This window comes from Ambystoma mexicanum, chromosome 5q (assembly GCF_040938575.1).
Source record: "Ambystoma mexicanum isolate Mex_15411 chromosome 5q, UKY_AmexF1_1, whole genome shotgun sequence".
In the NCBI taxonomy this organism is placed as follows: domain Eukaryota; kingdom Metazoa; phylum Chordata; class Amphibia; order Caudata; family Ambystomatidae; genus Ambystoma; species Ambystoma mexicanum.
The window spans coordinates 424,901,561-424,915,638 of NC_090933.1; the positions used below are offsets into that span (position 1 = coordinate 424,901,561).

General features: G+C 45.6%; 1 protein-coding gene across 8 annotated transcripts in view; it reads right to left on the bottom strand.

Moving 5' to 3' along the window:
* Nucleotides 1-14,078, bottom strand: part of OSBPL1A (oxysterol binding protein like 1A) — a 2,815,351-nt gene that overhangs the window by 2,769,393 nt on the left and 31,880 nt on the right. For 6 of the 8 annotated variants that reach the window (XM_069620918.1, XM_069620915.1, XM_069620920.1 and 3 more), the window contains one exon: nt 13,707-13,834. In XM_069620918.1, the coding sequence (XP_069477019.1) occupies nt 13,707-13,827 (121 nt within the window). In that variant the 5' untranslated portion in view covers nt 13,828-13,834. Of the gene's footprint in view, nt 1-13,702; nt 13,835-14,078 lie in introns of all 8 variants that reach the window. The other 2 variants (XM_069620919.1, XM_069620923.1) reach the window with 1 other exon arrangement.

Below are 14,078 nucleotides of genomic sequence, written 5' to 3' on the forward strand. Positions count from 1 at the left end.
TGGGGGTTCTCTTCCCCACATTTTATCCCATATATCTTTTCTCTGTCGAAGACTTTCGAGAATGCAAGGAATTTACATAGACCTCTGCATGACCACTTCAACCTGGCTTTCAACAATCCTTCTGTTCACAATTTTCTCTGGTAATACCAATGCCTCTTGGCACTTGTGGTGCTTCTTCTCCATCACTTGCCTGCTTAGCCTTTCTCCACAGTTCTTAATTTACTTTTGCTCTCTTTGCATATTTCACAGTTCACAAATATCACTTTCCTCTTATTCAACCTTCTTTCCTTATTGCGGTTTCCTTTCACCTCCGCTTGCAAGATATCTTTCAAATTCCATAAACATTTCACAGAGACTTTCGAATGTGCGACTTTCTCTCGCAGGACTAGTCTGCTACTTTGTATCCTTGTCTTTTAACAATTGTTCCCTTCATTAGAGTTTTATTGGCACACCCACAACCTTCAAATTATAGTCACTTTCTCTTTAACATTAACCAGACTTGGTTGCCCCGATAGATGAAAGAAATCGAATTAACATAGCCAGTGAGCTATTTTCTGCAGCTCAAGGTCGTTACCAACGCCTCTTCTGCTCCTCCCCAACTCCGCCACTAACCCGGGAGGGTCGCGAGCTGCTTTCTGGCAACTTGAAGGTTTCTTTCAAGAAAACTGCTCGCTCAGTTTTGCTTTTAGAATGCTCACGGCCTCCCGAAAACATGGACATTTTGCCTGGCTTTCTCTTGATTCTTTCCACTGTTGATCAGCCCGTTGGCCTTCCACCTTCCACAGTCTGGTTCGCAACAATCTCGGAAGATCTGTTCCTTCTCGTACCCAGCCTCGCTCACAGTGTGCTTGTGTGCACCACCTTTTATCTTCACAGGAGTGCTAATAAGGTGTACATTGTTGGAGTTAAATGCATGACTCTGCCTGGCCACATTACACGGACAGGACCAATGCAAGTCAGAGGACGTAATCCTCCTAATCTCATTCCTAATCTTCTTTGGTGCAGTACTTTCATCGGGGAGAAGTGGGAAGGAATTATGGGAGTTGTAGCTTCCCATAGAATAAGCAGGGATAAGGGTTAGTTGGGTTGTGGAAAAGGGGGATACCATGTCTCACCATTGTGTGTTTCTTCCCCACTCACAGAGGACCGCCTACCTAGGGGTTCCCCCCTCGCCTGTACCCGGGGACTAAGTTGTGAAACACCCTCTGAACTGTGGCATTGTCCAGTCGGTCCTCCTTTGGCTGTGTTGATGAAGGGTTTTCATAACCAGCCGATCGTCCTCCCAGATGTCGTCAAGAATTGGGATGGCTACCAGAGATTTCCTTGAGGCTTCCTGCCTTTGAAATAGCAAGCCTTCCTTCCGCTGTTCCTTAGGAACATGGTCAAAAAGCTTCACAGCTCATGTCAGAGCGTGGAAAGAGCCTATTTCATCTGGAGGCAAATCTCTTGAAGGCATTTCTGGGGCTCCCCATCTACTGGAACCAAGTCATACTCATCAGTAGCAGTATGAGTGTCTGGAGATACACCCATGTGTGGACCAGTATCTGTGTCTGTGAGGGTAGCCACAGGGCCAGCCAACGATTCAGAAGATGGAGCAGGTGTCAGAGGGTGGGGTGGTGGGAGCACCCCGAGGGGTTGGAGGAGGCAACCTCTGCTGTAGTTCGTCTGCAAAGTAGACAGAATGTCTAGTGACAGGTCCCTGTGAGCCGATGAGTTCCCACGGGAACTGTATGCACGTTGGAGCAGGTGCATGGACAGGCTTGTGAGGACCCCAGGAAGTGTCCTTGTGACCTCGACCTCTTTTTAGAGGGAGTCCGTTCTACGGGTCCAACCCTAACAGAGGCATGACTTCGGACCAAGGCAGAGTCAGAGGCCCTGGCACCTTCACTCCAGCCAAACCACCAATCTTCGATAACGATGCTTACACGTTTTCGTGGATAAGGACTGGCAAATGGAAAGGTTATCCACATTGTGGTCCGGGTGCAGGCAATAAATGCATTTTCTTGTTGATCGTAGATAAAACTGTTCTTGAGGCGACAGAGCAGGACCTGAAGAGGCTTTTCTTGCTGGTGTCCGCCATGGTCACATGGAGAAGCGCTGAAAGTTGAGAAGAAAGTCGTGCGTTACGAGAAGATCTTCACCGGCAATGGGTTCTCCCTACCGGCAGTCACAACGGTGACCGATGAAGAAAAATCAAAAAGATTTGTCCCAAAAACAGAGGAAAAACTGATATCTTCATGGAGCGAAACACGAGGACTCCCAAAACATAAATGTGCAGTAACAATCTGAAGATGGCCACCTGGGGTGGAACTAAGGGGTACCACTGTCATTGGCTGGGTCAGTATGACCCCAAAGTGACAGCAAAAGGATATACAAGAGCAAGCAGTTTTAAAATTTGAAGCCAAACTGCTTTATCGTCACTGAGGATTCTCAGCAGGACAGAGAATATTGGTCCCATGTAATAATGTCCCTGCAAAAATGTCCCCTGACAAAATATTTGCTGTTTTTTGCAGAGACATTATTACATTGAACCTGCGGGGGACACCCCCACAACCCCCGTTTTATTTTTTAAATGGGAGCAGGGGACATCCCTGCAACCCGTCCCCATATATAATGTTGCCAATGGCTTTTCCCGGCGACATTGTGTATGGGGACATTATTACCTGATACCGGAATATATAGAAGTATGTGTATCCAGGTATAGGGGACATGCTTGCTTGGAGCTCCTGTAGATCCGTTTAGAGATATGCTCTAAAATAACAAAAACTGCATTACACACATACAATTGCCAACGATAAGACCGCAGAGACCACTGTGAGTGCATGGAAGCCCGGGCGAATTCTGCGAACGAGGTACGTAAACGCTTTGGCCATGGATCGGACCCAGCAGCAATGGCACCATACAACGCGTTACCTGCCTGGAGCCAGTGAGGCCGCAAATAGGGCCCTGTTCAATACTGAGAACAGTCACCCGGCATATCCCCAAGAGTTTGCAACATACGGTGGCGAGGAACAGATTCAGGGAGGGAGTTCCGGGCTCCCAGCCGTTTGAGGAGAGACGCGCCTGATACCTTGTAGACCTGGCATAGCTGGAGCGAAGAAGTGAATCTCCAGATCTGTAAGGTGCACAGGCTACCGCTCTCGTGGGTGAATATGGGGCAAAGTGGTGACATCTGCCCGTTATGGAAGACGCCCGTCCAGACTGGAAAACGCAAGCAGTCGGCGGTTCCACAGCTGCCAAAGCATACAAAGCCAACGGAAGACCTCAGAGGCGGACTTCCCAAGGCTGCTGGGGTCCGCAACCGAGGCCGGAACTACAACACAAGGCTCCGGACTCCAGCCGTAAGCAGCGTAATGGAAAGTGCTGTAAGGAGCGGGAAGGAGGAGGGACACCCGGCAACCCCATAGGAGGCCAGGTCTGCCCTCTACATGCAGCACCCCAAGCCCAGACTGTTAGCAATGCATGGCAACGCCGTCGCTGTGCACACTAGATATTGTCCAGGTAATTAAGTTGAGCAAATACGCCCCCCCAAACCCCAAAGAGCCTCAAGTGGGGGGGTGGCACAGTCTATCGTATAGAGCCAGGCCCACATGCTTGGATCACCAGAGCCTTGCAAATAACATTAGCAGTGGCTCCCTACAGAGAACCCCTTCTAAGCTAGGGGTGAACAAGAAAAAGGCTGGGCAAAACACCAGTCCACTGTCATACTGTCATACTGTCATACGCGTATCAGACTCTTAGTGTCCAGCAACTGCATACACGACAAACACGTGGTGGTGGGGCCCACCCGGCATGCAAATGGAGCCCATTGTATTAAGACATTCAAACACAACAAGGAGAAGTAAACCATGCACAGGCTACAGTGGGCGCATAAACAAGGAAGCATTAACAGCCTGAGAGTAAGGAAGGGGAGTCTCTCAAACCACAGGCCCAGACACTATAGTTTTTTCTTCTGACTCAGAGAATTACATGGCCTCTCAATAGCTGCAAGGCAGGTCGAACCTCGCAGCACGTCCCAAAGGCCCATCAACAGCCTGGTGAGTGGCGAAGAACTGCATAGACAGTCCAGGCTTGAGAATAAAGAATAAAGTCAGAGACCTCCCTGCTGATCAAACCAGGCGTAAGATTGCAGACAAGTAGCTGTAAGGTGAATTAAGAGGGGCTGCTAGGTGTGTGCGGCCTCGAAGCGCTGGAAAGAGCAACAGTGGGAAGAAGGCGGCAAAAGGCAACAAAGGCAAAAATAAGCAGACCACTCTGGAATCATTTGCAAAAGGACAAGTAAGCCCTGTTGAGACCAGTGGCGACGACAGTGAGGCGAACTAAGGAAGGAGTCAGGGAATGAGTCAGAACAAGCCCAGAGGGCTCACAAGAGAAAGCCAGATTAACAAGGATCATATAACAAGGCACTAGAGATGTACACAAATGTTGGTCCTGGGGCAATTGCTTCTAGGGCATACGGAAACCGCTATTTCTAGCTGCAAATAAGATGCAGGAGCAGTGCAGTACAGACACGGAAGCCTGGTAGAGGGAACGCAATCAGCAGCCGCTTTTACTACCCCATACCTGTATATTTTCTTTCGGTACCGATTAGAACCCGCCCGTTGGGCACCAGGAGTCAAGTCCCCTGACTTAACCTTGTGGAGCGGATGCGAGGAAGTCTTAGCGTGTGTTACGCTCCCCTGGTCTCCGGAAGGGCATTGCGGCACGGTTGGAGCCCTCCCTTGACTTGACTCCTCGGAATCACCTTCCCCTCCAGATAGTGGTTGGACCTGCGGCTCTGGAGATGGGCATTGCCCCTGAGTGAAGAGGAAAGGCAATGAAAATGGAGTGGGGATATTGTGACTTCCCCCAACCCTTTTGTGCCAAAATACGGTGTGCAAGCACTTTCCCATACAAGCTCACCTGTAGTTTTGTAATGTGCACCTATCCGTCCTGCTTATCCTAGCAGGGGGGGTGTAGAATGGACCAAGTTGCTTCACTGGCCGTGGGAGTGTTGATCCAGGCCAGCTGCAACCAATCCCATTAGAAGGTAAGTCTTTTGTTATGACTATTGTTCGATTAGACGGTCTGTATTTCATCTAATAATTATTCTTGCAATGTCTCATTCCATTTCCATAGGTACGGAAAAAGTAAATCGGGACCGAAGAGTGTCCGGAAGACTTTAGAGGCAGATGGAGTTTCAACAGTGACAGGTGAGTTGGTCTTTATAGGAAACTCTAGTCTTTTGTATAATACGGCCGTGCGTTCGATATGCATATGAGTTCTAACCTGTTGTGTTCTTATATCCTCGTAGGTGCAGGCCGGCTATGAAGAATGGCGTCCAGATTCTCGAAGATTCTCGGTTGCAGGATGGAGACTCTGACCGTGATGGAATGCCGGTGAGAAAGAAGACTCGGCTCCCAGCGTGATGGAATGCAGGTAAGAGGACGAGTCCAACTCTGGCCGCGATGAGTTGCAGATAAGAAGTGCTCTCAGCGATGTAGCGGCGGGCAGCAGGTATGATGCGTGCCCATCAATGTAGCGGCGGGCAGCAGGTAAAATGCGCACCCAGCGATGGAGAAGTTGGGGTGAATGGCGTGCACAGTGATGTAGCGGTAGACTGCAGGTAAGGAGCGCTCTCATGAATATCTTCAGGATGGGACTGCAGGAATCCAGTGATGCGCAGGTAAGCACAGCGGAGAGCGTTACGCTGCTGAAAGCAGAATAACGCGAAGCGAAGGCACGTGGATGGGCTGGCCTTATATAGGCTAGCTCAGGCCCCGCCTACTGACTCCACCTTGCCCTTCTTTGGGACTGTAGCACATGCCTTCCAGTTCTGTTCTATGGCCACGCCCGGCCCAGCTGCACACGACCTTGGCATAGAGTGTGTAGAGCACACTTTTACATGAGCCTGGCGCCAGAGGTGCCAGGACTGGGTCCAATGAGTCCCTGGGGATGAGGAAGGACTGGCCCTTTGATTAGTGGCCATGACAGCGTGCTTAGCATGGCTGGACAGTTTCACTTTGGGTGTGTTTTGTTGTTAGTTGGGGGGAAGGAGGGCTTTACACAAGGGGAAGGGAGGGAAGTCTGTTTAGAAGCATGTAGTTTACACACGACCCTGGCCGATGTCCGAGGTGGGGCTGCCGGCCCGCCAAAGACCAAAGGAATTACTATGAGATGGCTGGATACATCAAAATTATGACCTGGAACATCCGGGGCCTAAATAATGTCAAAAGACAAAGTGATCATGTATTCAAGAAGGCATAAAGTGGCGATAGCATTGTTACAAGAGACACACTTTAACAGAAACAAGGGAAGCTGGCTGGAACATGGGGCGGAGTTGTGGTGGGCTCTACATATTCAACATATGCTAGGGGTGTTCTCATCTGGGTAGCCCCATCTATCCCCTTCAAAGTTCTGAATACTAAGATAGATGATGAAGGGAGGATGGCTAGAATACACAGTATGTTAAGAGAACCGGGAAGTATGCATAGGGAATACCAACGCACCAAATCACGCCACAATATTTAAGTCACTATATGCGAGATTCAGACCCTATAGGAATGGAGTCATAATATGGGGTGGAGATTTCAACTGCACACTTAACCCCACACTAGACAGATCAAATACAAGGTACAAAAGGCCAGCTCCACCTGCCAAAGTCCTAGGCACTCTTCTAGATGATTTTCATTTAACAGTTGTTTGAAAGTCACTTCATAGGGATGTCACACAATATTCTCATTACTCACATAAAGTTCACACAAGACTAGATTATCTGTTCATAGTTGAGGAACATGTGCTGGAATTTATAGAAGCGGAATACCTAGCTAGGGTCCCGTCAGACCACGACCCGCTTCTAATGAAATGGACTATTACTGCCCGAGACTGCCTATACCTACCTGGAGACTTAGGAGTGAAGCATTGTTGGACAAGGCATTTAATGAACACATCAGGAAAAGTATGGTAGACTTTCTGGAAGTAAATGAGGGCAGTGTCAACAAAGTGGGAACTATTTGGGAAGCATAAAAGATGGTGATTAGAGGTGAAATGATAACGACAGCAGGGGGGTACAGTAAGGCATCACCAATGACTTAAAAGAAACTGAACTAAAACTTGCCAAAATAGAAAGGGAGGTGGGCACTGGGGGAGACCATTTGGAGGAGGAAATCAGATTGAGGCAGGTATGTCTGACACAATGGGAGAGGTTGGGCAAGTTCAGTTACGCAAAATATCTTGAGACACGCTATGCACAAGGGGATAGACCAGGGATAATGCGTGCTTGGCTATACAATAACAGGAACAAGAAATCCCCAATATATTCCATTTAATCCACAGTAGATGTAGAGGAAAACACACAGGTGGACATTAACAAGGTGTTTTCGGAATATTACAAGAGCCTATACGCAGACCCCCCAGACAGATCACGCAGATGAGCTGCAAGATGCGCTGGATCTCATTACCCTGCCACACTTAGATGAACAGCAAATGAATATGTTCCAAGAGCCCATTACCTCAGATGAAGTCGTAGCCACGATTAGAGTATTGCCCTTGGGAAAGACCCCAGGCACAAATGGGTTGCCAGGAGAGTTCTATAAAAGGCATATGCCGATACGTTAGCGCCACTCCTGGCCAGAGTATTCAATGAAGCATATGAACTGGGGATCCTCCCAGATAGCATGAGGGAGGCCTTGATAATCCCGCTCCCAAAACAGAATAAAAATGCAACAGACTGTGGGTCCCATAGACCATTGGCTTTACTGAATCAAGACAGTAAATCCGTACAGCAATCCTAGCAGATTAGGAAAGTAATAACTAAGATTGTACATCAGGATCAGACAGGATATGTTCCAGCCAGGAATATTTCGGGGGATATACATAGGCTGCATCACGTCATAAACAGTACAAGAGGGAGGGCGGAGCACTGCGCCGTAGCTTCATTAGATGCAACCAAAGCGTTTGATTCAGTCCACTGGGACTGGTTATACGCTACTATGGTAAGGATGGGAATAGTAACGCACTACATGAAGTGGGTGAAGCCAATATACCCACAACCTACAGCCAGGGTAAGGAAGGGTTCCTCTTTTTCGGATAGGTGGCAGCTACACAAAGGCACGAGACAGGGTTGCCCTCCATCCCCGATGCTACACAGAATAGCAGTAGAGCCCATAGCGGTGCTCCTATAGCAGGAATACAACGACGCTGGTATAGATATTGACAGGGTTAAGCCTATAGTGTCAATGTATGCAGATGACATGCTAATGTACCTGAGAAACCCCGAGGTGAACGTACCATATGTATTGGAGGTGCTCGACAATTTTGGTAGATTGACCGGGATCGGAATAAACAAGAGTAAATCCTGCCTAGTCCCACTGGCAGAATTGGCAGAGTATGGTGACGCGGAACTGCCGGCTCTACTCCTGCCGTGGTACAGGAACTCCTTCAGATACCTGGGGCTAAACATATACCACCCCAATCGCGAACACAACACATTACAGGCTAAAGAGAGCTTGATCAAATCGATGCAATTCTGGGGTAAATTGCCGTCATCAGTAATGGGAAGAGCGGCCTTACTAAAAATGGAAGCACTACCGAGGCTTATGCACTGCTTCAGGAATATCCCATACAATATTCCCAATAAATTCTACCTAGACCTAGACAGAGAATGCAGGGGCTTCTTCTAGCAGGGGGGTGGGGGGGCACAGAGTGGCACTCAACATATTGCAAAGGCACTATGTGAAGGAGGGATGAAAATCCCTAACTTTGAGCTATACTTCCTCGCATGCCAGTTGCAGTATGTGGTGCAATGGATGGCTGATGACCCTACGGTAGAGACGACTATCCTACAACCAGCGATAAAAAATATTATATCCGACTGACTTGATATGGGTTCCCCGGAGAGAACCACACGCTCAACCCTATCTAGTGCAGTTAGGTTTCCAGATATGGCAGAGGACCTGTAGAACCATGGGAATTAAAGACCCAATATCACCACAGGCTCCTCTGGCGGTGGTGGTGGTGTCAGATAAACAAAGATTTAGAGCAGGGGTGCGGGCACATTGGGAATCCTGCGGTATCGCTACGATAGGGGACCGGAGGAACAAAAATAGGTATCTGGAATAGGAACTACTGGATTCTTCAGGTACACATGAAGGTCAATTTCTACTAAACAGAACCATGCTAAGCACAATAAAGGGTAGGTGACCAACAATCATGGAGGAAATAGGGTGTGGGGACATAGAAACAATCATGAATATCTCTGAGGGGGGGGCACACCATATCCAGGATATATGAGGTATTAATAGAGCACAACTCTGAGGTGGAATTGAAAGGCAGGGGGGATGGGAATAGGAATTGAAGAGACCTTTCGAAGACAAAGAGTGGCAAAGCATAGTCCTATATCATTAAAAAAAAATCTCCAGAAATGCTAGACTACAGCTGCTCCAACTTTACATTACACCAAGGGCATATCTAACGCTAGCGGAAATAGCAAAGTTCAAAGGAGCGGGTGTTCAGGCCTGTCCTAAATGCAAAGAAGAAAATGTAGGCATGTTACACATGTTTTGGGAATGTCAGAGTATACAGGAATTTTGGAGGAACGTAGCAAGTAAAGTGGCCCCTAGAGGCATTAACCTTTACATCCAGTCCCCGTAGGCATGCATACTGGGGGCTTTTTAAGAGAGGCACTAAGCAAAAATCCATGGGGGTAGAGCGTTGGCCAAACGTAGCATAGCCATGCATTGGAAAGCCATGAATGCCCCGAGTATCAACAGATGGTGGGAAGACCTGCGAAAAGAAAAAAGTCGACGGCAGAAACGGGGGTTAGGGAGAAGGCACTGGAGGAACAGAAACAAGAACTCTGAGCAGACATACTACAGTGGATTGCCCTTACCGTAACATTGTTCGATCAGAGTAAGGGTGAAAGCACAGCCCAAACTATACAAGACAGAACTGAGGCAAGTGGGTCGCAAAATAGAAACTTAATGTCGCAGACTATGCTCGGGCAGTTGAGGGTGAAGGGAGGGTAGCTAAAGAGGGAGGCGTTTCAGTTGTTTGTGAAGAATGTAATTATATATGATATTGCATTGGTATTGTTACATGTTATAAAAAAGCCAATAAAAATGATAGTTTGTGAATCAATGAAACATCCCATGCTGGAGAAACTACAGGCTAGGCGAAGGTCTCAAGTTCATTGAGGTTTTGGTGGATTATCACTCGAAATGGATAGAGTGGAAGGGAATAAGGGAGGCAACCACGGTAAAATTTGTGACATTTTTTTAAGAGGTTTCCTTTCGTGAGGGGCTTCCCATGGAAATTTTAACTGACAATGGTGTGCAGCTCCGCTCAGACACAATGAGGATGTTTTTGTTGCGGTTCGGTATCCAACACACACGCATAGCGTTATAACATCCCAGGGCAAATGGGCTGGTAGAAAGGGTAAATAGATTCCTTAAGGGTGTCATCCAGCTCGCTATGAGGTCGGGATTACTGTGCAGTGATGTTATGAGAGCAATGGTGTGGAGTTATTGCATTACACCGGACTCTGTCACAAGGGTGTCTCCTTTTGTCTCATTGAAGCGATGGCAACCGAGTACAAAATTATGTCCGGGATGGATAGGGTTGGCTTGCAATGTGAATGTCAATCGGAAAGAGGTGAGGAGATTGGTGGAGGAGGCTCAGTGCCAATACTAGGGAGTATTGGATGAAAACTTAAATGTAAAGGAAAGTGAATGGGTGGTTGGAGATTGGGTCCAAGAATCCCACTTGTTAAAAGTCCAGTGTCCTCTGATACAAGTGAGACATTGTACTCTTAAATTGGAAGTGTGGTAATACAGCTTCAAAGTAGCCACTGGGACCAAGGTAGTGTGCACAAAACTGGGGAAATAAGCCGGGTGCTTGTAAGAAGATTGAACAAACAACCTGTAATGCTCAGACTGTTGAAGTTGGGAGAAAGTCAGTGTGGAAGCAGAGGCAGGTTATCCTTGTGGCAGTAAGGCAGACTGAAGAGGCAAAGAGGCTGCCATTTTCTCTGAGCATATGAAAGAAGAGTGCCTTGTATCTGTAGGGGTTGAAGCGTCTTGTTTTTATAATGCCTAACTATCATAATATATAAAGTTGAAGCAGAAGTACCAGAACTGTGGTTGTGTATAACACAGTCAGTAGATGTCACATTGAAGTTGGTTGAAGTAGTGGTATACTGTGATATGATATTTGTTATTTATAACGCGTTTAATACCCAGAGGTTTCTTAGCGCAGACACAGGGATCGAACCTGTGTTGCTCAGTGTTGTCTTGCTTCAAAGGCGAGCACGTTGCCCCTGAGCTATCCTCCTGAGATAAATCAAGGAGTCCGTTTCCACAGTAGAAGAAGGGTGGTTGTCAAGAGGAGAACAAAAACCCAAAAAGAAGCATCCTGACAATTATACCAAAAGTACTGCAGAGGTTATGAACACTTGTAGAATTGTAGAAGTAGAAGTGGCTAACTTATTCCCTGAACTGTGGCAAAGTAATCCTGGAAGGAGGACATCCGGGATTACCATTGGTGCCATTTCCTTGGCTGGAATTGGAAAAGGATCTGTTCAACTGAAAGCTGAAGAACTTTTACCAGCGAGTTTTTGTTTCATGAACTTTTATTTCATTTGGAACCTATAAGAACTGGTTCAAGACTTTTCTGTTTGAACATTTGGGGAAATGGACTTTGAACAATCTTGGGGAAAGGATTTACCTAGGACAGGTGAATAAACGTATTTGAGTGTGTAGACCTTAAAGGGGTTTTCGCTCTCTGCAGGGAAAAAAGACTAAGTTTCCAGTTAAGAAAAAATGTATGCATTTCAAATGGTAGTTTCAAAATCTTTTGCAGAAATAAAGGTAAGCCAGATGTTAGTCTTATAGTCTTAGCCTTTATTTTATTCCAAACAGGAAATGGTTTAAATTGTAAATTCCAAACAAAGCAAACACTGTTGCATCACATGATTTAACTATGCAAAAAAAAGGCACATTTGTTTACTATATAAGTACTGTTGCTTCACAGGTTTGGGTTTAGTTCCATCCATTAGTTGCATCCGAGTTCAATACAGTAGTTCGACACTGTTGCTTCACAGAATTCAGTTGGTTTCAAAAAATGAAAATTCAAATACCCAACACGTGTTTCACCATCTGCTGTATGGCGGATCTTCAGGGGTTTTTAAAAAGATTTAAATTGAAAGTGGTTCAAAGAAAGAAAATCTGTTGGACTGATGGTATTTGATTTAGTTCAGTGTCCACAGTATGAACGCTCGGCAATCGAACCGGAGATCAAATTCGAACTGCTACCATTGAAATTTCTCATGTTTTATACCTAGGGTCATTCTTACAAACAGCTACTCTTAACTTGAAAATGTGATAACCAGATCTACCTACCACCAGTCAATTGAAACAAGCTACTCAAGCACCCTTGTAGAACTAAATCAAATACCATCAGTCCAACTGATTTTCTTTCTTTGAACCACTTTCAATTTAAATTTTTTTAAAAACCCCTGAAGATCTGCCATACACCAGACGGTGAAACACATGTTGGGTATTTGAATTTTCATTTTTTGAAACCAACTGAATTCTGTGAAGCAACAGTGTCTAACTACTATATTGAACTTGGATGCAACTAACGGATGGAACTAAAACCAAACCTGTGAAGCAACACTACTTATATAGTAAACGAATTTGCCTTTTTTTTTGCATAGTTAAATCCTGTGATGCAACAGTGTTTGCTTTGTTTGCAATTTACAATTTAAACCATTTCCTGTTTGGAATAAAATCAAGGCTAAGACTATAAGACTAACATCTGGCTTATCTTTATTTCTGCAAAAGATTTTGAAACTACCATTTGAAATACATAATTTTTTTCTTGTTAACTGGAAACTTAGTCTTTTTTCCCTACACAGCGCGAAAACCCCTTTAAGGTCTACACACTCAAATACGTTTATTCACTTCCCCTTACAGTCTAGGGGTAATAGACTTTAGTTTCACTGACCTGCATCTATCTCATATGGACATATTGAGGAGCGCCGGAATCAGCCAAAGACGGTCTTTATTAGACCCAGGACAGGTGAAGGTCATACAAATTTCTTGTTGTTTGTTATCCAGTCATTTATCTTGTTGATCATTTAATTTAGAAGATTTATTGTTTAGTGCGAGTGCTGGTTTTCTTCTGTTAGGAGTGATTCCCTTATCTCTTAGACTAGGTAGGGAACCCCTGGATAGAGTAGGTTTAGCGAGGATTTATTAGCATCTTTTTCTTTTAATTAAATGTTTAATTCTGAGAAAAATACAAGCAGCTGTCTGCCTCGTATTACTGACCCCTCACAACAGTAAGTGTCTGGGGTTTCATAACTTGTCAAACCTTACTTAGGGCTACAAATTTCTTAGAACAGAACAAGTTTGCTCTCGCCTCCCCAATGGAGCTGTAGGAAAGGAGATTGGATTGCTTCCAGTACGTCACCATGGAGTGGTAAGAGAAAATAATGCAGCAATCGATATTCCGTCATGCGACATCACAACATGAGTGAGGATTTAAAATAAGGCAATTTACATCAGGTGCTGGGGTAAAAGAACCTGTGGCAAATACTCCACATAATTGCTTCCTGTGAATACCCACCCACCCTGAGCTATTCGCTTTCTACGCCAAGTCGTTTTTCAAAGCATATTTTGGCAATGTTAAAAAGGTTTTAAAAAATGTTTTAAAATAATAGTACTTGCCTTTGCAATTAATATCAACTCGAACTTCCCCCAGCTTTGTGTTTTCCAGAAGACGCCGGACTTCCTCAACATGGCCATTCCTTGCATCATAGAGAAGGCGTTCCTCGGCCTCAGTGCTCATTTCCAGTCTACAGTATAGTTAAAAACAAATAAAATAGGAATCCAAATGGAGTGTATATGTTTTCCAAATGATTGCTACAAAATAAAGGGGGATACAACAATAATGGTCTCAAATAAAAGTGACAGAGCATTTGCAAGAGGTTAAACCATCTTTTTTAATGTTTAGGTTTATTGTGCATTTTTTAGGCGCTTATACAACAAGTAAATTGGGTTTCAAAGTGCCCACCTGGCAACAGGGAGGGAACATAGGAT